This window comes from Suricata suricatta, chromosome 13 (assembly GCF_006229205.1).
Source record: "Suricata suricatta isolate VVHF042 chromosome 13, meerkat_22Aug2017_6uvM2_HiC, whole genome shotgun sequence".
In the NCBI taxonomy this organism is placed as follows: domain Eukaryota; kingdom Metazoa; phylum Chordata; class Mammalia; order Carnivora; family Herpestidae; genus Suricata; species Suricata suricatta.
The window spans coordinates 19,224,566-19,250,590 of NC_043712.1; the positions used below are offsets into that span (position 1 = coordinate 19,224,566).

At 52.1% G+C, this 26,025-nt stretch overlaps 1 protein-coding gene across 1 annotated transcript in view; it reads right to left on the reverse strand.

The window, feature by feature from the left end:
* The window catches only part of ZNF618 (zinc finger protein 618), a 171,233-nt gene continuing 145,208 nt past the window's right edge, over positions 1 to 26,025 (reverse strand). The window contains exons 9-13 of the mRNA XM_029919630.1: positions 25,675 to 25,914; positions 22,319 to 22,402; positions 19,312 to 19,389; positions 8,258 to 8,359; positions 1 to 7,601 (exon numbers count right to left, since the gene is read on the reverse strand). Coding sequence (XP_029775490.1) covers positions 6,085 to 7,601; positions 8,258 to 8,359; positions 19,312 to 19,389; positions 22,319 to 22,402; positions 25,675 to 25,914 — 2,021 coding nt within the window. The 3' untranslated portion in view covers positions 1 to 6,084. The remainder of the gene's footprint in view (positions 7,602 to 8,257; positions 8,360 to 19,311; positions 19,390 to 22,318; positions 22,403 to 25,674; positions 25,915 to 26,025) is intronic.

Below are 26,025 nucleotides of genomic sequence, written 5' to 3' on the forward strand. Positions count from 1 at the left end.
TAATGTTGCAAGAATTCGGGGGTGGGGGGTGAATCCTGGGCCGGGGCTTTTGGTGATTTAAGGAGCCAAGCGGAACCTTCCTCTTCTTCCTGGGAATGTCCCACGTTTGGACAAGAACAGACAGGTAAAAACAGCAACATTTAAACAGCTCAGTTTTAAATTTTATTACTTTGTAAAAATCTTTTTTTTTTCCTGTTCCTTCCCTCCATTTCACATCAGAAAAAGTTTTAAACATCACGAAACGGATTTGGCTGTAAATGGAGATACGGTACCAAAACGAAGTGAAATGAAAATCCCAGAGGACGAACAAAAAACCCTAAATAAACCCTCAAGTTGGGTCTCGGGGGTTTATGTATCACAAGAACCGTCAACTCAATCCCCATGCAATGTGACTCCTCGGAGAGCTGTTGGATCCACACCAACGACACAGGAGACCGCGAACAACGTCTTTTGTTAATTAACACAGCAAGGGTGACACTAGGTAACTTTTTTTTTTAAATACAGTACATGGTACGCAGGGTCCCAAGATGGTCCTGCATAAACCCCTCGCGGAGACTGGAGCCAAGCACTGGCTGTTTATAAAAATATTGTGTTGCTACAAAAGTATAAATTAATGCTACCGGTATTAAGAAATATTAAACACATAAAACTTATAAGGATTAAGAAAAATATTCATTAATACCTGTAGAAAACTCTGGCCTAAAAAAGATATTTTTTTGTGTTTGTTTTTTTGTAAATTTTTTTTTTGTATTTTTTTTAAGATGACTTGAGTTTCTTGCACTCGAAGAGAGAGAGACACAGTCAGATGTGCCTATGGTATTGCCTAGAACGTCTTCACTACTGAGAAAGGATGGGGTGCACGCACGTGGTTACTGAGCGGGGGTGCGGGGAGGGAGGGGCACCAAGGCTTTCTTGAGTTTTACCTGATGTGAAAGAATCACCAATGCGAAGTTGCAGGGAAAAGAAAAAAGGCAGGATCAGAAGACAACTGAAAATAATTTAACGCTTCTTAAAAAATATCTCTGCTTCGGGTGGTTGTACAAAATGATTTTCCTGATGCTTGGGATCTGAATGGCCCTGGACGTGCTGCCTGGCGGGTCCTCTCTCTCCTGGCTGGCGAGTCCCAGCCCCATGCCAGTCCGAGAGCTGGCTCACCGCCTGGGAACCCGCATCCCCCCCCACCACCCCAGCTGGGCGGGAGGGCCCCAGGCGGGGACCAGCTGGCACCTGGGTTGTGGGAGGAGGCCTCCTTCCGGCTGGCCACGGACCCCATGGTCTCTGCCAACCCGGACTTCAGGAAGCACCACGGGGATCCCAGGCCCCTGAGGTTGCCGACAAGGCTGGGCTGTGCCCCTTTAAGGAACTTTGGTTCGAAGAGTCAAGGTGCCCGGTGGGGACGCACGGGTGGGAAGGACCCTTGTGGGGTCCTGATGTTGACGCCCAACTGCAGACCTAGCAAATCCTTCTCTGGAACAGTTTAAAGCGACACCCATGGTGACGGTGGTGGTGGTGGCGGCAGCCTTGGGGGCATGAATCTAAGCAAACAGCGACCTAAGGATCTTGCCCCTCATCCAAGCGGGCAGCAGGTGCCTCTCATACAGAACCACAGGCCCCCTCCAAGGAAAGGTAGGCCTCTACAGACCACGATCCTCAAACCCAAATGAGAGTGGAGGGAAAACACCACCACTACCACCACCACCACCACCACCAAATCCTCCAGAAAACCCTGAAGAGGGGAACCCGGAAGGGAAACCTAAGAGGAAAACACACTGTATCATTGGTTCACCATAACTGGCCTAGCAAACATTAGCCACAGTGAAGAGAGGGGCAGGCCCCTTCCCAGGCCTCCCACCACCGGCCCGGCTGGACACGGTGGCCTGGGCTGGGGCTGGCAGGGCCAAGGCAGGGGGCCCCCACCGACGGTCTCCAGGGGACAGCCTGAGCTTGACGCAGCCTCTCTTGTTCTATCGGAACCAGCAGCCTTTCTGGGAGCTCCCGTCAGGTATGTCCCAGGGACCCAGGCGCTGCTGCTGTGAACTTAGCCCAGCTCAAGGAGCGTGAGGAGACTGCCCCCCACGCCCTGTGTACCCGTCTCTGCGAGCACGTCCATCACCATGGCTTCCGGCCCTGCCCCACTTCTGGCCGTTTCTCACAGGCGCCCCCCTTCTCCATCCGCAACCCAGTTTCCCTCCAAGACTTTCTTGTGAACGTGTGGCCCTTGAGGGGGCGCACTGTATCCCTGACCTCCTCCCGGTGCCCCTCGCGCAAGCACAGGGGCCTCCTGAAGGCGAGATGAGGCTTCACAGTGGAAAACACGCCTTACAGAGCGTTTCCCTGGTGTTTCAAAGTGCAGGAGACAACGCAGCAAACTCACGGAGAGAACGCCTGCTGGCCGACGGACCAGGTGAAGATGCAAGTCCTTCCTTGGACCATTCCCGCCTCACCAGGAAGCCCCTGTGTCCCTCTCCCAGCCACGAGCCAGTCCCTGGAAGCTGAGCCAAAGGCCGTCAAAGTGGATGGTGGCAAAGGAAGCTCACTCGCAGACACGGCCCGCAGCTCTGTTGAGGTGGCCCTTCCGTTTCGTCTCCCGGCTCATAACCACCATCCAAGGGAGACCTGGCCGCTGGACCCAGGCACGGCGAGGGTGAATGGTGCACCCCGGCCCAGGCTACTCCAAATCCACCACCCGTCAGGCTGCAGTCCTCGGCTGAGGGTTTGGTGGTGACGCCCACTGACCTCACAGGAGACAAAAACACCCAGCCGAGTGGAGGCATGTTCTCCCCGCTGCCCTGCGAATCCCATGGCCTTAGGTGGGTTGTGCCCAAGTCAGCAGAAGACCACCTTGAGCTGTGGAGAACAGGTTACAAATGGCCCTATCTCCTGCTTTGCCAGCCAACAAGGGCCTGTGGTGGAAAGTTCCATGGTGGCCACAGAGCCAGGGCGCAGAAGATCAGATTCTGCTGAAGGTCAATGGCAGGGGAGTGCCAGGAGATGAACTGCAAGTATCTACCTCAGTCCTTTGGCTAAACTAGAAGGTGGATAAGGTGGATATTGCTGGAAACGAGGGGCCAGTGGCTGAGCCTATGAGATCTTTGGGTTTTACTAAGCTGTTCACTGCAGCCAAGATGTGTGCTGCGGGAAAGGCCTGCATGAGAAAGCAGACTGAAGGGGCACCTTGATACAGCCTTTCCTGTTAGCGACCCCAGTGTCTGGGAACCAGCGGCTGCAAGAGAGAAAGGACTCCGTGCCACCTCGTCATCGTATCTGGATGAGGCAGCCCCAGGAGACAGTGTTGAGGGTGTCTAGTGGCGTCCACCTTAAACAGAGCAAGCCAAGCCCGGAGGGTGAACAGAGTTGGAAAAAAGAACAGAACGGGGGCAACGTGTATGACTTGATGCCTAGAGTTTAGTTAACTAGACTTACTTGAATTTTCACTCTGGAGGGCAGATATCCCCGTGTTCCAAAGAGAATGTGGAGTGCTCTTAAATTCATATCTGGGCTTGGTCTCTGATGGCTTTGCAAAAAAGTGAAATGTCTGTTGTCTCACGGGCCCAATAATGGCTCAACAGCATGGCAGCTCTGCCTTCAGGAGAGGGAGGACGGGCTCTGAGGCTCTGCTCCCACCAACCACACCAAGTAGGCGACTCTGATCCTCCTTGTGTGGTTCAGAGTGCCAGGTCGTAGACCCTTCCCCAGTAGCAAAGCAAAACTGGAGGGTCCTACTGCTGCAGGCATCTGTCACCCATCAGCAACCCTGCAGCCACCGTCTGGAATGTCCCCGAAGATCTGATCAGAACGTTTGGGGATGCTCCCAACGCTCCCTGGAGAGTGACATCGGGGGACTGTTCAGTGCAGACGGAGGCTCTTCCGTGGTGTGACCCAGTTGAAAATGTGGGGGAAACATGCAGAACTTCTCCAGGAGAGGAAACGGTACATCGGTTCCTGAGACCACAGCTTGTTGGAGCCAAGGTGCGAATGGCCCAAGGTGATGCATTTCAGTACGTCCAAGACTTGGGAGGGGAAAGCTGGGTTAGTTCTCATGAGGTGACGTGAGCAGGCTTGGCCCCCAGGGGCACTGTTCTGGTCTACAGTCCTAAGCCTTCTTGAGTTTTTGAACCAACTTGACTTCCCCATCTGCTACGGACCCGGGGAGGGGGATGTTGTACAGTGCTTTTCGGAGTCGAGGTATCTCGCTGATAAGTAATGCTTTGTTATGAGGAAGGGATGGACAGGAGTCAACCTTCAACATGGTAAAGTGTGCCTTTGCAAAGAGCCCTCCATGATGGCGGCCATTCTTAGCCCGAAGCGCTTGGAATAACCATCTCTATCCCACAGGCACGGGTGCTGGGGGGCCACGTGGCCACCAGCCTGTTACTGTGGAGAGGTGGGGAGGGGGTGGGGTACTGACCATGACAGAACCACCTCTCGTGAGGGCTAAGGGGCCACCCTCTTGGCATCGGGGCTGAGTGTGGAAAACAGAAATCGTTCATGGAGAGAAGAGTCATCTTTGACAGCCTCGAGTTGAATGCGGTCTAATAATGCCATTCCACCCTCAAGTTAGGCCCACAAGGCACCATGCTCAATGACTGTCCTGGAAGGAGGGCTGAGGCTCACGCAGGGAGCCCCAGGCTGTGGGTATTGGAACCACGGGAATCCCTGGGGTCCTGGAAAGGGGGGGAGGGGACGTGGGTCTGAGGTGAGATGGGCGTGAACGTGGATGGACTCGGGAGTCCCTGCGGAGCCAGAAGTGTCAGTGACGTGGTGAGTAGTGTAACGCACTCGGTATGTAAAGCAGACATTCACAGTACAGACCCGCGAACCAGGAGGGTGGGCCTTCCGCGGACATTCAGGAACACCCCCAAGCCACACGCTTGCCTATGGCTTCCACCGAACCCCACACCTGTGACATGTGACTCCAACCCCACTCCTGGCTTCCAAACAGCAAAGCCAAGTAAAGTTCATGGACTTGGCTGTTCAAATACATGAAAATGGGACTGTACAGGGAGGGCTAATCAAATCCCTAGGATACTGAATATCCCACTGAGATGAGCTAGTTTACAGTGTGATCTGAGGAACAAAAAGGGGCAATTGGGGGGAAAAAAACCTCCAAAACATAAGTTACAGACATTCAGTGCTTCCTAGCAGAGTCTAAAATCAAATTTGAAAAAAAAAAAAGGGTAAAAACTGCTAAAATGTTAGGAAAAACAATTATTAAGGAGTGGAGACAGTATCTATACTTCTTTAAAAAATGTCTTTTTTTTTCTATCTTATATTAAAAAGCAAAAAGTCAGCTTTATAGTCTTAAAGTCTCCTTTCCTGATTTGGGGAGATAGATAGGTGTGTTTCTAAGGCGGCTGCCCCGGGACGCCCAAGGGTATCCCGAAGGCAACAGCTCAATGCCCTGAAGGTCAACGAGAACAAAGTCTAGTGCAGAAACTGTCCATCTGATGCAGGCTGGAGAATCCATGACAGAGCAGCCGGGGAGGGGTGGGGGCCTGAGGGTCAGGAGGGCTGGGAGCTGGAGGGCACGGGAAGGAGGGGAGGGGACCACAGGGTCGAGGATAGAGAGCGTCAAGTCACTTCAGATCTCAGCTGCCTGAACGTTTTACGACATCAGCTTTCTACCAATCTGCACACCTGAAAACGGAGTCTCGAAAGCCCCCTCACTGAGAAAAGGTGAAGCGTCTTCCCTCTTCCCCACTCAGCTTTCCTGACACACCCAGTTTAATGCACACGTGCCCACGAGCAGGCGCGTGCCCACGCACCAGGGCTGCGTGCGTGTGCGCATGTGTGCGCGAAGCTGCCGAGGCCCCCACGCCCCACACCCAGGGTGCGTGCGGGCTGGCGTCTGCGCGCATGCGGGAGCGCGCGCGCATGCGGGAGCGCGCACACATGCGCACACGCACACCGAAAAAGCACTTAAGTTTCCAGGGGGCATTTACAATGAGGTCCACAGTGTTTAGAACTTAAATTCCTTCTCTTTGTTTGCGACAGTGTTGTGTGTGTATGTTTCTTTCATTCCCTCCTAACGTTTCTCTTCTTTTTCTTTTCTTTCTCATTTCTTTTTTGTTCCAAAGTCAAGTCTTAAAGCATGTTGGATTTCAGAAACATGAGTTTGTTCATGTCTTCCGGGCTGAGCAGTCGCCTCCTCTTGATCAGAAGTGCTTGCTCACACATATTTACACACCCGCTCCTGGCCCCCACAGCCGGGACCGCGAGCAGCCAGAAGGCCAGCCTGGCGAGTTTTGTGTGCTTCTGGGTGACGCACGACCAGTACTGGAAGAGATCGGGGGTGGCCTGGAAGAGGGGCTCCTGCAGGTAATCGTACACCTCGCTCTTGCCGAGCCGATCGTCTTCCTGAGCGGCGGGGTTCTCGCCCGCGGCGGAGCGGGCCTTCTTGGCGGCCGGCTCGAAGTCGGCCTCCTCCGCCCAGGACTCCTTCACCTCGTTGATGAGCTCGCACACCTTGCCGATGATCTCCTCGTGCTGGTAAGGCGGGACGGGGCGCAGCTTCTGCTGCGGGTCCAGGATCATGGCCACCTTGTGCGCCGGGTGCACTTTGAAGTTCTCCTTCAGGGCCTCCAGGAAGAGGTGGCATAGCTTGCTGACGGTGCCCGCGTCATTCGCCTTGGCCGTGAACAGCTTCTCCAGCCGGACATAGGTGGGCAGCACCAGCTGCAGGGTGGGCTGGCTCTCGTTGCTCAGCTCGATGACGGCCTGCTTCACTGGCGTCAGGATGGCTGCCAGGTTGCTGAGCAGGTGCTTATTGAGGCTCTGGATAAGGTTCATCTTCTTGGCGCGGCTGTAAAACTCGCAGATCTGCTCGTAGCGCTCGTGCACCAGCAGCAGCGAGTCGGTGACCGAATTCCAGCAGGGCGGCGGCGACGTCTCCTCCAGGGACCCGAAGGTCTCCTTGGCCAGGCCCGTGGAGCCCGCTAGGTCCTCACACACGTTGAGCAGCTCGATGACCTCGTGCATGCTACGGGCTTGCAGCGTCCGCTTGCTCAGCACGCTCTGCACCACTGAGTTCAAGGCACAGGCTGAGCAGCGAAGGCACATGCCGGCCTTGGAGAAGGCCGACGCGCTCACCCGGCAGTCCGTCACATACACCGTCCTGATCTCCGACATCACGAACTCCGACAGCACGTTCTGCACCCAGTGGTGCACCAGGTCGCCACTGTCGCGGATGTCCGCGCCCTTTACACCCAGCACGTAGCTCTTGATGTGGTTGCCCTCGGCCTGGTAGGCCGTGAGGATGTAGCAGGAGTCGGGGCCGACGCTCTGCGAGTGGCAGGTGACGCCGATGCCCAGGCAGGCGTTGCTGCCCAAGGCGCACGTCACCTTCACCTTCACCTGGTTATACATGCGCGGCAGGTGCTTCAGTGCCAGCGTGTTGAAGTTGCCCAGGATCTCTGTGACCGAGAAGGCCCCGTAGCGGGCCCCGCTGTCCACCAGGGTCTGGGCCAGTTTCAAGAACTCCTTTCCACTCACCACGCTCAGGGCGCCCAGGTCGGCGCACATGACCCTCAGTAGCCGCTCTGCGATGTTCTGCCGCTCCTTCTCGGGGATTATGCTGTTGGGGGTTAAACCGCTGGTCATGGCTGGCAGGAGACACAAAGAGAGGTGTAATGAAACTCAGCCCCTTTTCCTGGCAACAGCCTGCCACTCTAGGCATCTAGTGTCTGGAATCATGCAGAGGTTTCGTCTTGTACGCAAACTGGTGGGGCCGGTGGTCTTTCACATGGGACAGTCTTACAGGAGTAATGTTCTAGGATTGATTAGTAATGTCTGCTGCGAGCATGGGAACAGAATATAGCAGTGTGTGTACAACACACTTGCTACGTGTGTCATGCACCTAGACCTCTGAAGCCCACTGGTCTAACTACTTCCTCAATATAGGAACTGCCTCCAATAAAGGAATCTCTAGTGAATAAAATAAATGAGGCCACAGTATCAGGAAAGAGCAGTCAGCAGAAACTGTGGGGAGTGTGACTCCAGCCTGACTCTATCACTAGTATGTGCTCTCTGACACAAAAAGATCACCTCCTCTCCCTGCGCTTCCTTCTCCCCTTCCCGTGAGGCCACGATCCCCACAGACAAGGTCAGAGGTGGGTAAGGGCTTCGGACGTGGTCTCCCATCATCCTAGATGGGTGGGATTTGGTGGGGGGAGGGCAGAGGGGAACGATGAGAGTGGGACTCAGGGTGCCTGGGGCAGACCTCCGCGAGCCCCTGGGCTCTAGCCTGGGAGGCACCTACTGTTGTTGGCGCTGTTCCTCTGGGCCTGCGGTTTCCACTTCTCTTCCACAACAGCAGGAGGCGATCGGGGCTGGTTGGAGGCGATGTTGTTCTCGTTGTCTGCTGTGGGCACAAAGGGGATGGCGTGTGACCCTCAGGGGCAAGACAAGACCTACAGCATGGCGGGTGAAGGAAGTCCAAACCAGGTTTCTAGGCCACAGGCCTGGGTCCAAGTCCTGGCTGGTGCCCAGACAACCATCTGATGCTTGCAGAGTCTCAACTCTGTCACTTGAAAGAATGAAGATGAGCACACGGACATGACCATGTGCTGAAGGGATTAAGAGGAGAAGACACAGGGAAAGACGTGAGCCCAGGGCCAAGGGCACAGCGAGCGCACAGTGGGCAGGAGTCTGGGAGGCCCCACGCCCACAGGAATGGGTGAGGGCAAGGGGGCGCCCTGGGGGCTCAGTCGGTTAAGCGACTGACTACAGCTCAGGTCATGATCTCACGGTTCGTGAGTTTGAGCCCCACGTTGGGCTCTTTGCTGACAGCTCAGAGCCTGGAGCCTGCTCTGGATTCTGTGTCTCCCTCTCTCTGCCTCTACTCATCTCCCTCGTTCTCTCTCCCCCTCTCAACAATAAACAAACATTAAAAAATAAAATCGAAAAGAGAAAGGGGTGAGGGCAGCCAGTGACAGCAACTGGCCTGAGGGACCTCACATTCTCTCACGTCTCTCAAGTCCACTTTTCCATCTTTTCAGTATGTTTACTAAAAATTTAATGAAAGGAACAAAACAAAACCAAATCCCGATGTGATGCTAAGTTCTCAGCCTCCTTCCCTGTCAGATGTGGAAACTGCAGCCCCAGATGACACAAAAAACCAAAGGCAGGCCTGGGACAGACAGACACCCCCAGGCCCCTGAGTCCTAATGCCTGCTCCGTGCATTTCCCTGGTTTTTGTTTACTTGCACATATGTGACTGTGTCATTATAAATAGATGGCACATGCCTGTTTTCCTCCCTTAACAGCTACTCCTTGTAACTGTTATACAATATTTGTAATTTTTTATTTTTGAGACAGAGAGAGACAGAGCATGAGCAAGGGAGGGGCAGAGAGGGAGGGAGACACAGGCTCTGAAGCAGGCTCCATCCAGGCTCTGAGCGGTCAGCAGAGAGCCCAAGGCGGGGCTTGAACTCAGGAGCAGCAAGACCATGGCCTGAGCTGAAGTCATATGCTTCACCGACTGAGCCACCAGGCACCCCTACAGAGTAACTTCTGAGTGGAAATGGTCTGAATAACATGCCTGTCACTACAAATGGCCACACAATCTTCCATCCTATGATATACAATGGCTGCTTAACTACACACCAAATGCGGAGTTTCTGGGCTGTTTCCAAGATTACTGTTCTGCTGCGAATGCACCTGCCTGATCTGAGATTCTAACACTGTTTCTCTGTGCTTTTGTTGTTGTTATGGGTTTGTTTCTCCGGAACACCATCTTACAGGCAGAATCACAAGTCTGAAGATATGAATGGGCCTGTGACACTTGCTCAAGGTTGCTAGACACCTTCCATTCTTCTTGATTAAAGGCATCAGGCCTTGGTGGCCGAGGCCACAACTTTCATTCCTAGAGAAGGAGGCTTCCCCAGTATCTACATGTTCAGCCCTGCAGGGCTAATTAGGAGCCTCCAGGACATCTACTGGAAGTGTGTTACAAACACTAGGGCAGGTGGATGTGAAGACTGTAATAACAAGGGGAAAATGCAAAATGAAAAGGAAGATCTCATCACAGTTTTGTGCACAGTCTAGTTATATACACATTTATATACATGCAAGTCAGATAACAGACAAATCTCTGCATCAACAATAGACAGGGAGGGGACTTTCACTTCCACCCATTAAGGACGGCCTGTTGTGGCAGCTGTTCATCAGAGTTGTAAGCAACTGTGAAACCTGATACCTCTGCCTTCAGACTGGTCACCTGGGAAAGAGGCACAACTGCCTGAGCACCAGGACAGCAGGCTTGGCTGTGCGCAGCTTCCAAGCGGCAGCGTGGGGACCAGGGGCTGGCCCGGAGCCCAGTGGTCTTGTGGATTTGAAGAGGCAGAATTCAGTGTTTAGGGAGGCCCAAGGGAGCTAGAATTTACGGGGAAAAGTACCAGAGAGGAGGGAGTTACATACAGAAAGCTCTAGAGACCTTCTGCAGGGCTCCCTGGAGTCTGCTCAGTACTCACCTGCCCACGCACAGGGTCAAGTTCCATAAGACCACGGGGAAAAGCACCAGAAAGCAGGGAGTAGGGGGAGAAGGAAAACAAACTGCAATCCCTTAGCCTGAAAGGAGATCTCAATGCATAAGGAATAATGAGGGTCCCCTTCTTACGGGGCAAAATTAGCCACAGGTTAACGGCCACACTAGACCAGCCCTAACACTTTTTAAGAGTCAGTCTCCAAAGTACCAAGTCACTAACCTGTAAACCACAACAAAGTTCAGTGCTTCTTCAAAATCAAGTGCCTAACGATATAAAAATTCACAATGTCAATTATCCAATAAAAAAGTATCAAGCATTTAAAATAGCAGGAAAATATGACCTATCACCAGGAGAAAAACCAATCAACAGAAGCAGAGCCACAAGGGACAGAGACGATGGAATCATCCAATGAGGAGCTGATGGCAGCAGCCGTAAGTCTCAGAACTGTGCTCAAAGTCTGGAAGGAAACACAAATACCATCAGGAGAGCAATGGAAGATGTGAAAACCCCAAACAAAAACTAACCAACTCAAGTCAAACCTGTAGAAATAAGAATGAATTGTACGGTTAAAAAACATACAGTATGGGATCAGGACGCCTATGTGGCTCAGTTGGTGAAGTGTCCAACTTCGGCTCAGATCATGATCGTGTGGTTCGTGAGTTCGAGTCCCATGTCGGGCTCTGTGCTGACAGTTCAGAGCCTGGAGCCTGCTTCCGATTCTGTGTCTCCCTCTCTCCCTGCTCCTCTCCCCGCTCAAGAATAAACATTTAAAAAAATCATACAGTAAGAGATAAAAGATCAGATGCCACAGAAGAAAAAACTCAGTGAAGAAGAAAGAGCAAGCGAATTACCCAACATGAAAAACAAAAAGGGTAAAAGGCTAAAAATAAATGAACAGAGCATGGACACTATGGGACAGTTTAATATATTGTATATAATTGGGGTTCCTTTTTCTGGGAAAAGGAAAATAGATAGAAAATAGGTAAATATAAGAGAAAAATAATGAAATTAAAAGCTGATTCTCTGTAGAAATAAAGAAAATGGATAAACCTCTGAGCCAAAAAGGTTAAAAAAAGAAAAAGAGGACACAAATTATTAGTATCAGGAATGAAAGAAGGGGCATCAATATATATGCCACAGATATTAGGGGCATTAAAGTGATTATGAACAAATTTATGCTAATAAATTTGACCACTTAAGTGTCACGAACAAATACCCTAAATGATACAAAATACTCAAGTTCACTCAAGAAGAAAACAGATGACCTGAAATAGTCCTGTATCTATTACAGGAATTGAGTTCATAGTTAAATAACCAGTCACAAAGAAAAGTCCCATATGAGTTCACTAGAGAATCTGACTAAATATTTAAGGCAAACGCAATACACATTCTACACCAATTATTCAGAAAAAAGATAAGGGAAGAACATCTCTCAATTCATTCCCTGAGGCTGGCATTACCCTGATCTAAAGCTGGAGAAAAAACACTGCAGGAAAAGAACTATATATAACCAACATCCCTCATAAACATACACATAAACATCCTTAACCAAATATTGGCAAGCTAAACACAACAATATTTTTAAAAAATAGTATTATCATGACTAAGTGGAATTTACCCCAGAAATGGAAGGTGAGGTTAAAAAAGGAAATCTAATCAGTACAATTTTCTACTAGGAGAAAGTAAGAAGGGCTGCCTGGGTGGCTCAGTTGGTTAAGCATCCGACTTCAGCTCAGGTCATGATCTCACAGTTTGTGGGTTTGAGCCCTGTATCAGGCTCCATGCTGATAGCTTGGAGTCTGGGGCCTGCTTTGGATTCTGTCTCCCTCTCTCTCTTTGCCCCTCTCCTGCTTGCATTCCATCTCTCTCTCTCTCTCTCTCTTCCTCAAAAATAAACAAACATCATAAAATAAAAGAGAGAAAGAGAAAGAAGAAAAAGGAACTCTGTAGATATAAGTGCACAGTAAAATGTGACAAAATTTATTACCCTATCAGGACACAAACTCTTAGCAAACTAGGAAGAGACAGAAACTTCCTGAACCTGATAAAGGAAATCTAAAAAATAAATGAATAAATAAGTTTGCTGACTTGATAGAAACAAACAAGATTTTAAGGAGATACTATGAACAGCAGTATTCCAACAAATCAAACAACCTGGATGAAATAGACAAATTCTTAGAACGACATAAACGACCAAAAACCAACTCGAAAAATAGAAAATCTGAACAGACCTAGACAAGAAGCTTGAATTAGTAATCAAAATACTTCCCACAAAAAGAATGGAAAGCAAAGTCCAGAGTCATAAGGCTTTGCTGGTGAATTCTAATCATGTGTTAAAGGAACTCTTCACAAATTCTTCCCAAACATAGAAGAGGAAGGGATGTTTCTGGATTCATTCTGTGAGATAAATGATTCTGATACCCAAATCAGACAAAGGAATTATAAGAAATCACAGGCCATATCCCTTATGACTACAGACACAAATGTCCCCAATAAAATAGAACAGACCAACCCAGTAATATATATGACAGATATTCACCATGAGTTAGTAATGGGATTTATTCCAGAACACAAGGTTGGTTCAACATACAAAAGTCAATGTCATATGCCATATTAATCCTAACAAAAACCAAAAAACATCATCTCAAAAGATGCAGAAAAGGCATTTCACAAATTCTAATACCCTTTGACGATAAAAAACATTCAGCAAACTAGGAATTGAAGGAACTTTTTCAACCTGACAAAGGGCATCTATGAAAAACCCACTGCTAACACCATACTTAATGGTTAAATACTGAACGCTTTCCCCCTGAGATCAGGAACAAGATAGGAATATCCATTCTCATCTCTTTTATTCAACATGTATTAGAGATTCCAGACAGAGCAAGTAGGAAAAAATAATAATAATTTAAAGAAGCATCCAGATTAGGAGCCCCAGGGTGGCTCAGTTGGTTGAGTGTCCAGCTTCAGCTCAGGTCATGATCTCATAGTGCATGAGTTCAAGCCACACATTGGGCTCACTGCTGTCAGCGCAGAGCTCCTTCAGATCCTCTGTCCCCTTCTCTCTGCCCCTTCCCTGTTTATGCTCTCCCAAAATAAAATAACAACAACAAAACAGCCTCCAGACTGGAAGAGAAGAAGTAAATATATCTCTATTTGTGTATGTAAACAACCCTATGGCATCCCACACACACAAAGCTATTAGAACGAGTAAGTTCAGCAAGGTTGCAGGAAACAAGATCAACACACATGAAAAAGAAATCAATTTTCTTTCTTTATACTAGCAAATGAGTGCCCCCAAAATTAAAAAGAAACGAATTCCATTTTATAACAGCATCTAAAAGAATAAAATAGGACTATATTTACAAAAGAAGTGCAAGATTTGTACACTGAAAGCTAAAACCACGGTTGAAAGACCTCAAAGACTTAAATAAATGGAAAGGCATTCCATGTTCATAGATGGTGGAGGATTAAACACTGTCAAAATGGCAATGCTCCCGTGATCTAGAGTCAACACAATCCCTATCAAAGTCCCTGCTGACGTTTTACAGAAACTGACCAGCTGACCCTAAAATTCCTTCACGCAGGGATGTAAGAGATGTAGAGGAGCCAAGACGATCTTGAAAGAGAACCAACGTGGAGGGCACACACTTCCCGATTCCCAAACAGCGGCAAAGCTACGTTACTGATCAAGACGGCGTGGTACTGACACAAAGACACACGGACGAATGGAACAGAAATCAGGTTTCAGAAATAAACCCTCACACTCACAGTCAAGGGTGCCAGGACAACTTAATTCGGGAAAGAATGGTCTTTTCAAAAAATGGTGGTGGGACAGCTGGATATCCACATGCAGAACAATAACGCTGGACCCCTCTCCTCACACCACACTCAAAACTGAACGCAAAATGAAATGTAGTCATTAATGTAAAAGCTAACAGTCTGGTTTCTTAGATGAGACACCAATAGCACACACTGTGAACGAAAAAATAAAGGGGGAGCCTGGGTGGCTCAGTCAGTTAAGCATCCGACTTTGGCTCAGGTCATGATACCACGGTTCATGAGTTCAAGCCCCACATCAGGCTCTGTGCTGACAGCTCAGAGCCTGGATCCTGCTTCAGATTCTGTGTCGCCCTCTCTCTCTGCCCCTCCCCTGCCCACATGCTTTCTCTCTCTCAAAAATAAACAGACATTAAAAAAAAAAAAGAAGAAGTGGACTTGACCAAAGTTTAAACGTTCTGTACTTTGAAGGACAACATCAAGGAAGTAAAAAGACAACCCACAAAATGGGAGAAAATATTTGCAAATCATGTATCTCTAGAGGTCTTGGATCTAATATGCAAACAACTCTGATAATTCAATAATAAAAAGATAAAACATTAAAAAATGGGCAAAGGATCTGAATAGGCATTTCTCCAAGGAAGATCTTCAAATGGCCCATAAGCAGGTGACAAGGTGTTCAAGGTCATTAGCAGGAATACGTGAATCAAAATCACAATGGAATACTTCACACACACTAGGATGGTCGTAACAAGAGGTCAGGTAACAGCAAGTATCTTGGACGGGTGTGGAGAAATCAGACCCCTCAGACGCTGTTGGTGGGAAGGGAGAAATGGTACGGCCCCTTGAGGAACCGGTCTGGCAATTCCCAGTTAAACGTGAATGACCGTGTGACCCAGGATTTCCACTCCCAGCTACATACCCAACAGAGATAAAAACACATGTCCACACAAAAACGTGTCCTTGAACGTTTATAGCAGGTTTGTTCGTAATAGCCCCAAACTGGAGATAACTTCGATGCCCATCAGCTGGTGACTGGATAAACAAAGTGTGGCATATTTGGACAACGGGGGACTACTCAGAAATAAAAAGGAATTACTGATAACACAGAACATGGATTAATCTCAAAAGTATGCTAAGTGACAGAAGCCAGACACAACAAACTAAATGCCATAGAATTCCATTTATATAAAATCCCAGTAAAAGCAAAACTCTGGCAAAAGAGAGCAGACAGCGGTTGCCAAGGCTGGGGTGGGCGGTGGGGAAGACGGGCAATGAGGAGGCAGGAGGGAACCTGGGGTGGGGGGGGCAGCGGACGGTTAATGTGATACCGTCACATTACATTATATTCAACTGATTGTGTGACTCAGTTGTCAAAATGAATCATCAAACCGCACTCTTAAAACTGGAGAATTCCACTTATGCAAATTACATCTTCATAAATCCAATATTTAAACGACGGAAAAGAAACCCACTGAAAGAGTAACAACAGCGGTCAAGCTCTGAGTGGTGGGATTGTGGCTGATGCTTCGTTTGCCTGCAGGTCCCCAAGGTCTTTCGACGAGGACACATCACACTTAAAAGGGGGAACACAAGTCTGAAAATGGAAACCAGCAGTGGTTCTCGTGGACCTCTCCCGCAGAGCTCAGGGGTTCGAAGGCCCCGGGTTTGAACCTGGCTCCGCCACGGCTGTGAGGTGTGAGCCTGAGCGAGTCACTTCAACGCTCTGGGCCTCAGTTTCCCCTCCTCTTCCAAAATGCTGAGGCAGGGAAAAGCCGCAGGGTGATTTCCTCATTCTCTGCCTTTTTGCAGGACCCGGACTTGAGATTACTCAACCCAGCAGTGGCCAACAATGTCTGGTCCCAGCTGACCAAGAAGACGTCTTCCTCCATATCCCATCGATACGGCTCCTGACACGGGGGGGTACCTGGTCAATGCCCCGAAAACAGGCTTGATGTACAGCCTGAGCTGAAAATAAGATGGGCCCGGGATGGCTATCCCTGAAGTGCCACAAAGGCGTGGGCACACGCACACCCACGTCTGCTCAGGGCTGGGTGCCAGGCCGGAATCAAGGCCATATCCCGGGAGAGGGACCCTTGCGGGAAGTAGAAAGCAGCTGTTCCTGGCAGGGGACGGGAAAAGAGACATCTGTCATCGTTCGGTAGCTTTGATTGTACTGTGACCCTTCATATTTAACATGTGTCACCTCCAGAACCCTCATGCAGCCTGGGACAGCACTGATTAGCCCAGTTCACAGATGGGAAGCTTGAGGCGGCCCAGGGAGGTGAAACAGCTCCAAGGGCTCCAGAAATCAGGGGCAGCCACTGCCAAATCCTAAACCCCCAACTGCCAACCTGTGTGCTGAGTGGGGACGTCCCTGTGCCTCTTCTGGCTCAGGCCCTCCTGAACTACTTTTTTTTTTTTAATTAAAAAAAAATTTTTATGGTTTTTATTTATTTTGGAGAGACAGAGACAGTGCAAGCAGGGGAGGGTCAGAGAGAGAGGGAGGTACAGAATCTAAAGCAGGCTCCAAGCTCTGAGCTAGCTGTCAGGACAGAGCCCGATGCGGGGCTTGAACCCACGAACTGTGAGATCATGACCTGAGCCGAAGCCGGACACTCAACCGAACCGACTGAGCCACCCAGGCGCCACCCCTCCTGAACTACTTTAAAAAGAGGCTGGAAAAGGTGACCTCTGAGCGGACTTCCACCTCTGCTAATCATCCACGTACCCGGCGGAAGAGGGTGGTGGTCGTGAGCACAGGCTCTGGGGCTCACAGCTAGGGTCACCATCCCTGTCTGACACTGTGGCTGCACAACCCTGAGTAACATACTCAGCTATTCTGTGCCTCAATTTCCAGATCTGTCAAGTGGAGCTAATACGGACACTTAACTGTTCTGAGGAGTAAATGAGCCAGTATGCGTGAAAATCTTAGAATAAGGTCTGGCATCAAGGAAGAGCTCAAGTGACATTAGATACAGGCCGGTGATTATGTTCTGTGAGCCTCAGTTTCTTCATCTATATAGTGGGGATGAAAACGTCCTCTTGTTTAGGAGATCTGATGAAGTAACCTTTTCGGACACGTAGTAATTGCTCACTAAATGTTAGCAATCTCCAGCATTACTGCCAGAACGTGCTTTCGAACTGTCGCGGGGGGCAAGACCAATTTTCCTACGGCACAGAAAAGGAGTTTATTAGGGGGAATTACCCTGTGCCATTCAGCAGCCTCTTAATGAGATTGGTGTTATTCGAGGCTGATCCCCCTTATCAGCGACACTGTGAACTGCACAGATCATGACGCTTAATTTTTCTCTATGGAGTCAATCCTTTAATCCCGACTCAGACTGGCTGGGATTCAGGCTGGCTTTGCACTGGATTGCCAGCAAGGCATTCTCTGCCAGCGCTGGACCAGAACAAAGCAGCCCCAAGCTCTCCGGAGAAAACAAGTCGGGATGCCGGGATGCCGGGAGACACAGGGCCACCAGGCACTGCCTTGATTTGCATTTTAATGGCCTCCGCCCCACTGCCTGAGGAATGGGGAAGCAGGGACACCCACCCAGACTCTTCCCTGATTAGCCTCAGCTTCCAGAAGCTGGTGGGGGTGGTGGGGGCGGGGATAAGTGGAAAGTCTGGGTTTCAGAAGAAGCATAAGCGGATGCTGGACTGTGGGAGTCTCAGGTCCAAAAGGTATACTGTTGCCGGTTTGCACAGTCAGGTCTGAATGCCTTCAGCCGGCACTCAGGACCTTCCACGGCCAAGGATGGTTGATGGCAAAGGCACATAGGAGACATGAGGCACTGAGACTTCCGGGGAAGGCAGCCGGAGATTACAGGTTTGCGTGCCCTTGTTTTTGAGATGGAGAAGGCTCAGAGAGGGGGATGAGTTTCCTGCCTGGGCCACGCGGCAAGCGGGGCACAGCGGAGCTCACAGCTCACGGTCCGGGCTGCCAATACAGCTCCGTCTGCTTTCACAAGAGTTCATCAGAGATAAGTAACAGCGCCCCCCACCATGTGAGTGAGCAACGGGGGTCAGCACACACGCCGCAAAGAAGTGAAGAGATGAATGACTGCAAAAAATGAGGCGGGGTCTCACTGCGAGACCAGCCCCCAGCCTAGACGGGAGTCCAGTCCTGCGTTCCTCTGCGCAGGTCAGGCCAGACCGGGAAGGTGGTACGAAAGATTCGCAAACCGTAGAGAGGTGCAAGCAGTCGTCATAATAACCATGGAAACAACAGCAACTGCCGTTACTGCACGGCCATAGGTCATAGGTCATAGGTCTCTCATCAGCTCCCATGCCTTCTGAAGACTACTCAGAAGGAGGGGCGGCAAGGACAGCTAGGTGCCTCCCCAGGTTCAAGTTCCCCTCTGCACAGTGGCAGGGCTGTCCCTGGACAGTGGCTCTGGGCGTGCTCCTGCCTCTGGAATTGGAGCACACAGGGCACGTGTCACTTGTGACCCGAAGTGACTGTGTCAAACCAGTGAGAATCTCCCTAAGACAGAAGCCGGACTAGAAACGGGGCTGCTACTGTGAAAAAACCCCTACAACAGGAGGCTTGGCTTTGAAGGCAGGATGGTTTAGAGGAGGAGGATAGTCCCACAAACTTGGAAGGCGGTGGAAGAGCTGACAGAAAGGTCACCTAGACAGCAAGTCACTAGCCTGCACGTACTCCTGAGGACCAGGCCCCACCTCGGACCTGCATGGTCGGGGCTGTGAACATGCGCCTTCCCCGGCCCTCCAGGGGACTGGAGATGGCCACCCTCAAGTCTAGAACAGTGTGACGGCGAATGCACCTCTCCTGCCTCCGCTCACCTTGACGTCACTCCTGGTCAGCTCCTACCAGGCATTAAGGCTCCGTGTGAGAGCCATGGCCCCCGGGGAAGCTGCCTCCAGCTTGTGCCCCTCTCTGTGCTCCCACCAGGCCCGCCGCGCCCTCACCTCCCTCAGCTCCAAGGTGAGGCCCCGGGGCCCCCTGAGGGCAGGTCCTGAGGAAGGGGGGTACAAGCAGCCTTGGGGCAGGCTGTGAGGGAGGGGACGGGGGCTCCCTTACCTGCATGGGACTGCATGTGCTCCAGCAGGTTGCTGTAGAACTGGAACTGGATCCCGCAGGCGCCGCAGGTGTAGGGCTCTGGGGCGGGAGAGGGAGAAACGGGGCAGCAGTGTTAGGGCCAGCACCACCGCGCTGCCCTGGAACTAGGAACCCAGTCCCACACGGGGGCTGTGTGCCTGGGGCTCTGGGCTCCGCCTGTCCGGCCCTGTCACTAACTAGTGGGGTGAGACTTGGGGGCGGGAGGAGCAATGCCGAGAGGGAGCCCTGCAGAGAAACAGACCATCTAATCCAATCAAGCAGACATTTATTGAGTGCTTACTGTGTGCCAGGCACTGTTCTGGGCACTGGGGATGGGAAGGGAGCGACACTGACGGACCAAGTGGTCTCCTGGGGCAGAGACCGCATCTCACGTGCCCCGCAGCCCACACTCTGCCTGTGGAGGCACAGATGCTGCTGTGAGCGAATGAATTAAAGAACGTATGAATGAAACGAAAACAAGGTGAAGAACCCAGAGGGCAGTAGAGGGAGCAGAAAACAAGCGAGAGAGAAAGGTGGAAAGCGACGGGACAGGGTGACGACTGGGGAGACAGAGCCAGTGGGCGGGAGGGACAGACAGCAGCACACGCAGGAACTGGACCATGTGTGCGAGGGGACCTTGACCTTCCACCTCGGCATCCCCAGCACTCAAGTCCGTGCCCGACACAGGAAAGAGAGGAGGAGGAATGAAGGGGAGGAGAAAGAAAAGTAATGGAAGAGACTCACGGGGAGGCTGAGATGGGCTCAGAGAGGTGTCCTGAGGCTGCCCCTGGGTTCCTGCCGGGGCCGGCGTGGCAGAAGCAGGCTGCCCATGCTCAGGGCTCCCCCCTGTGTACCCGCCCTCCCACCTGGGGCTGGGCCCGCCTTCTGCCTCTACCGGCTGCCAGGTCTGCCCTGGGGCGGCCGGAGGGTCAGGCACTCTGGGGAGGTCTGGGGTGTGCGGCTGGCTGAGTTCACTCCCTGCCCTGCCTTGCCCTCTCCAGCCCCCCAAGGGACCGTCACTTACTCTGTAGGAGAGGGAAAGGATTGGAAATCAGGGGACTTGCAGTTTCTGCAAAAGAGAAACAGTTTAGCTAAGTCTCTTACCGTCCCGGTGCTCTCAGATAACTGTCATTACTTCTCTTCTACTTAATAAGTAGTAAGCCACTGCGGCTCTCAGGGGAGGAATATCTGAGAGCCGGGCTCACATCCTGGGCTGGTGCCAGGGCACTGGGCAGGGCAAGGTCAGCCAGGGCCACGCCTCTGGGACACCCTCGGCTCTCAGAAAGGGAGCCCACAGAGCTCTAATGAGAAAATGTCCACGTGCGGGGGCTGCTGCCGGACAGGGAGCTGGGAGCTGCTTCTGGGTCCTGGCACTGGACACCCGAGCAGCCGCAGGGAGGGCTGTGCCTTCAAGGGCTCTGCTTGCTGGAACTTCCCCCTGCTTCCTGGTATTGTCGGGTGAGCCTCAAATGCAGAGGGCAGTAGGGGAGGGCCAGCAGGACTAGGCCTGGGATCCCAGCACCGACCCCTTACACACCGGGAACCTGGCCCAATGATCAACCTCTTCTGAGCCTCAGTTTCCTCATCCAGAAAATGGGGATAACAATTACACTGACCCCGCCTCCCAACCCAGGGCTGTGGTAAGGATGAAAACAGATAAGACACATACAGCTCTGAATGCACGCCAGGCACGTAGTAAGCGCTCAATAAATGCTGGCTGCCGGCAGCAGCGATTCACTTCAGTCACCCACAGTTCTGAGGAGCTGCTCTGGAAGACGGGGGTGCTTAGGGGTACAGCCTGACGGCTGAGGAAAAGCTCCCTGGGAGACGGGGACTCCCGTCCTGGCTCTACCTCTTCCTGGGTAGCCTTGGGCAAGTCACTCTATTTTAAGGTCACCTCTTGGGAGACTGGAGAACATCTCCCAGGGGATAGTGTTAATATTCTCGGGCCCCCCACAGCACACTCCACCTGCTTCTCCTCGGGGCACCCCACGTATCACTTGGTTCACTTAAGACCACGGCCACCACCACCACACCCTACTATGTGAGTGCGTAATCTCTGTGGGGCACTTGCTGAACATCCACGTCCCTGGGGACATGCACGTGATTCCTGCTTTACAGCAGAGACCTTGAGAGGCTGGTCACCAGCTGGTAGGTGGTGTGGCCCCCACTTGGGCCCCAGGTCAAAACTGGAGCTCACTGTACTAGGCAGGGGCCTCCACAGTCTTCTGTGCTCCTGGCTGTTTCATAAAGGCCCGGACTGACAGTCCTCGGTCCCCTGTGCCCCGGTGGTGGCCAGCATGCTGCGGGCACTGGCCAACATTTAACCTGCTGAATTAATGTATCAAAATTCTTTTCCCATCCTGCCCTGGCTGTCACTGTGCAGCCCAGCCTGCTGTGCCTTTCTGGGACAGGGGCTGCTTGTGACCGCCCACCACTCTGCCAGGCTTCCTGCTGGTCTGTGGGGGCGCCCTGCTGCTCTGCTTTAAGGTGCTCTAGGGAAGCCACCAGGGGGCGCCAAAACACCACAGGGAACCTCAGACAAACCTGGGGCAGGTCAGGGCTGGAAGGGTCCCTTTGGATGGCCTCTGGTCCGAAGTGGGGCCAGAACTCAGGGTATCTGGCTCTAAGGCTATAGTTCTAACTGTACCCCCTTTGCCACTCCTGGAAAGACCACGTTCACCCTAAAAATATAGCAATAGCTCTCATACTCCTCCAGGACCACTGGAGCCAGGCTCAGGGGTAGGGGAGGCGGGAGAGACAAAGAGCCACAGTCCCCTGAGATGCCCCTGAGGCCCAGAGGGAAGCCCCTGGAAGAAAGGCCCTTCCCACTTCCACCTCACCCTGACCCCCTTCTGATTCCCTGCCCCCAGTCTCCCTCCAAGAACGCCAGCAGGTACCACAAAGGGCCCGGCCAGAACGCCCACTGCCGCTGCAGGCAGGAGAGGCAGGCGTCATGGTGGGGACGGCCGTCATAGGGCACACTCACCACTGGAGTTCTGGGAACTGCTATTTGTCTCTTCGAAGTGGTTTTGTGCTTTGCCTTCTACTCTCCGACTGAAAGCGCTTTCTGCTGGGTAGGGGCAGGAGAGAGCGAGAGAAAGCGGCCGTGACTGGTTAGCACCGCGAGGTCCAGGGGGAAGGGCGTGATGGGGGACTGGAGGCCAGGGTACCTCGGAACGGTCCCGGTGCGTGGGCTTTATGCTGGGAACCTGCATGCTGAGGGGCTCTGGGGTCCCAAACCAGACCCCAGCTCCTCAGGCTCACCCAAGTTGCCTGATACTTGCCAAGGCCCCAAGAGATGCCCCCCGCACCCCAGGAGCCCAGAGACCAGGTGAGGCCTGCTCAGAGTTCACCCAGAGGAAAGGACTGGCTCCAGTGGCTTCCGGGGCACCTCTGCTTACAGGGGGCACCTCCCTGGTGCTCTCTGGAAACCCAGGAGTGAAGAGATGGGGTCCAACCAGGAAGACACATACCAGTCTATTCCCAGCCCCACCCCCGAGACAGAGGATCTGAGCCTGAAGGTAGCTCTGCTTTTCCCGGCTGCTCGGCACCACGGGGCCGCTGCGTGCTCCAGGAGACCAAGGCTTCTGAGAGCAAGTCACGTTGGGATGAGCAGCTGACCCTGTCCCTTCTAAGGGGACACAACAGAGGCTCTGAGAAAGTGCCACCAGAAAGGGACCCATTTAGCTCTGTTTGACTCCGCCTTCCTGAGTATATTTAGCCACTGAAGCCCATTTAAAAAAACCTCAGGTTCCCCAGAATCCCTCAAAAATGGTGATCCCTGGAACCCACTTTGGGAAATCCCACGGTCACCCAGCCCACCTTATGTCAGAAGGGCAAGTGCCCAGAGCATGAGGGGCCAGCGCTCCCGAGGATTATGGGGTAACGGGGAAAGAAGCCACAGGGCCTGTCTCCTGAGCCCGAGGACACTGGACCCAGCCTCCTTTCTGCGGAGGCTGCTGAGAACATCATGAGGGGGACCCGCTCTTCAAAAGGTGACTGTAAAATGCCTGGGTTGACAGCCCCGCCTCCCTCAGCATACCACCTGTAAGTCGACAAAGACCCTCATTCTCTGTCGGGGGTGAGGGGGACTCATTTGCTGAGCACCTGCTATGCGCCAGGCACGGCCCACACACATTACACCCGTGTTCTCCCACAGTCCTCCTGACAGCCCTGCGAGGTTCACACTGTCATTCCCATGGTACAGGTCAAAAGAAGGGAGGGGTGGTCAATCAGTGCCAGGGCTGGGTGTACTCCTAACCTCTCAGATGGCAGAATAAGGAGAGTTCATTCCTGGGGCAGGCGCATTCTCTTTACAAAGGGCTGGGGGCTAAGGAAGTGATTCCTTTCTTCGCCTTCATCCTTATGCATTCAATGGTTACCCATCTGTGGAGGAGTTTCATGCAGCCTCACCAACACATTGGTAGAACTTAGCACCACGGAGGTCACACACTCCTACAATTAGTCCCCTTACTGCTCAGCCGATACTGCAAATGCAAATCTTGACCAGCGATCTCTGCATTGGCACCTGTGGCCTGGGATCCAGAGGGTGACATGGTGGGTAAAGCCCCACACGTGGGCACCCATGTACACACGGAGCACAGCCTTCTAGCATGGTGAGGACAGGGACAACTTCTTTGGTTCCTGCTCACAACCTGACCATCTCTGCCCTCTGCCATAAACCTTCAGGTCAGAGGAAGGCGGCCAGAGGCATGTCCCATAGCTTGCTGGACACTTACTCTGAGGCACAGAGGTCCGAGAGCTGCCACAGACCGCAGGGCCCTTGCAGGCAATTCTCTGCAGAAACTGCAGATGTAAAAACTTCCAGCCACAAGGTCAAGAGTAAAAGGAAGATTTAGCTGGAAGCCAGGATCCCATTATTGAGTTGAGCCAATATTTATCATCAATGAGCCCACAATGGCCAGTCTGTTTCCAACCAATTTATGACTACTGTTGCAAAAATACAACAGCTACTGGCTTTTCTCAGCACAGCACCTGGAAAACCATTACCTTCAAGATTGACTGACTGCTTGCTCCTCTTTTGGAAGATGTAAGCACAATAAGCCATTTGCAAACATTTTAAAGAACCAAATCCTTGCCCCAAATTAGCTTCCTGAACCAAAGAGTAAAGCCAAAGGACAACCACTTGGCTATGTCGCTGGTCCAATCCATTGGTTCACGTAACCAAGTTCTCGGTTTGGTGGCTTGTGTATTTAACTGATGGCTTTGGTCCTCTTGAGGGCAAGGAAAGGGCCGTAGTCCCAGAAAGAACACGTCAGCACTCTACCCTACAGCCCACACGTCCTGGCAGGCAGCCCACGGCTCATTCCGCCCAGATATGAATCAGGAATCCTGAGAGCTACTACCCAGCCTCCAGTGTGTCTAACTCAGGTTTCCCAGGAGCGGTGGCTGCCATGTACCTTTCATTGCCTGTCCACTTTCTGGAGCCAGAGCCCCTTTCTGCATGGACTCAAGAAAACATTGCCGCTGCCATCCCTGGCTTCCTGCCAGGCCGTGGCCCACGGAGGGGCTTCACAGGTAGTATGGGGAGGGGGAGGCTAAGAGAACAGAGCTTCTGGTCAACCACTCCGCTTCAAAAGGAGCAGCTCTTCCTAGAAAGGAGTCTTTAGACTGGGTTTTTCAGAAAGTTGGGGGATGCAAATTCATGCCAAGAGGGTCCAGGCAGGCGATGCAGATGGATGAACCGGGCCAGATGCAAGACAGACAACAGTGTGATCACAATGAGAAATGACACCTGCCACATGGCCACTGTGCTGGGGAGACAGGAGGGAGTGGTAAGGACTGTGGGATACTGGACAGCATGTGCTTCACGCACGGGGTGGGCTGCTGCGGCTCCGCCCAGAGCCAACTGTCGTCCTGCAGGAAAGTGGGCCCAGGCCTTCTGGAGCCAGAGCCCCTTTCTGCATGGACTCAGAAACACTAGAGATGGCATCCACTGACTTTTCAATGTCAGCTAGCACCAAATGTCTTGTAAAATCTCCTAATGCTCAAATGGTGGCAGTTAATTAAGAAAACAAATTTAACTCCTCAGGCAAGGACTTTGGAAAAAAATATTCTCCTGCTTAAAAAAAAAAAAAAGTTTACAACACATCAGACACAAACCCTCTGATTTAGGGTGAGAAAACCTGGACTCGGAGACGTTAGGTGGCTTGCCGGGGTGAGAGCCAGCCAGAGGCAGCGCTGAGCCCCAGGTCTGTCCCATGGAGCCACAGGCCCTCCACTCGCTCTTGCAAGGGGACAGTGACCCTGGGCACAGCTGTGGCAGGTGGAGAACAGGGCGGGCGGTGGAGGAGGTGTGAAGGTAACAGAGGCCATTGGTACCTGCGGTCGCCTTGCTTGCCGGAGATCCCGAATTTGGAGTGCGGAACGTCTGGGTTTGGGTGGCTGGAGGGGTGCGGTGTAAGAGGGCGGCGCATCGGACCACGGAGGCCGGAGCTTTTTTCCCCGACTGGTTCGTCTGGGTCTTCGCTGCCACGAAGCGTGGAGACGGGGAGACCTCCGGATGTGAGCACTCGGAGCCCGTGTCTGGATCGTCCGGTGGCTCCCACCCAGGGGCGGTACCTGAGAGGGTCATGCTCTCAGTCCCCGTGGGCCCCCAGAGCTGGCCGAGTGGCCTCTTAGGCCACAGAACCCCACGCTCAAGGATCAAAACCTCTTCATCATCCACAGAGA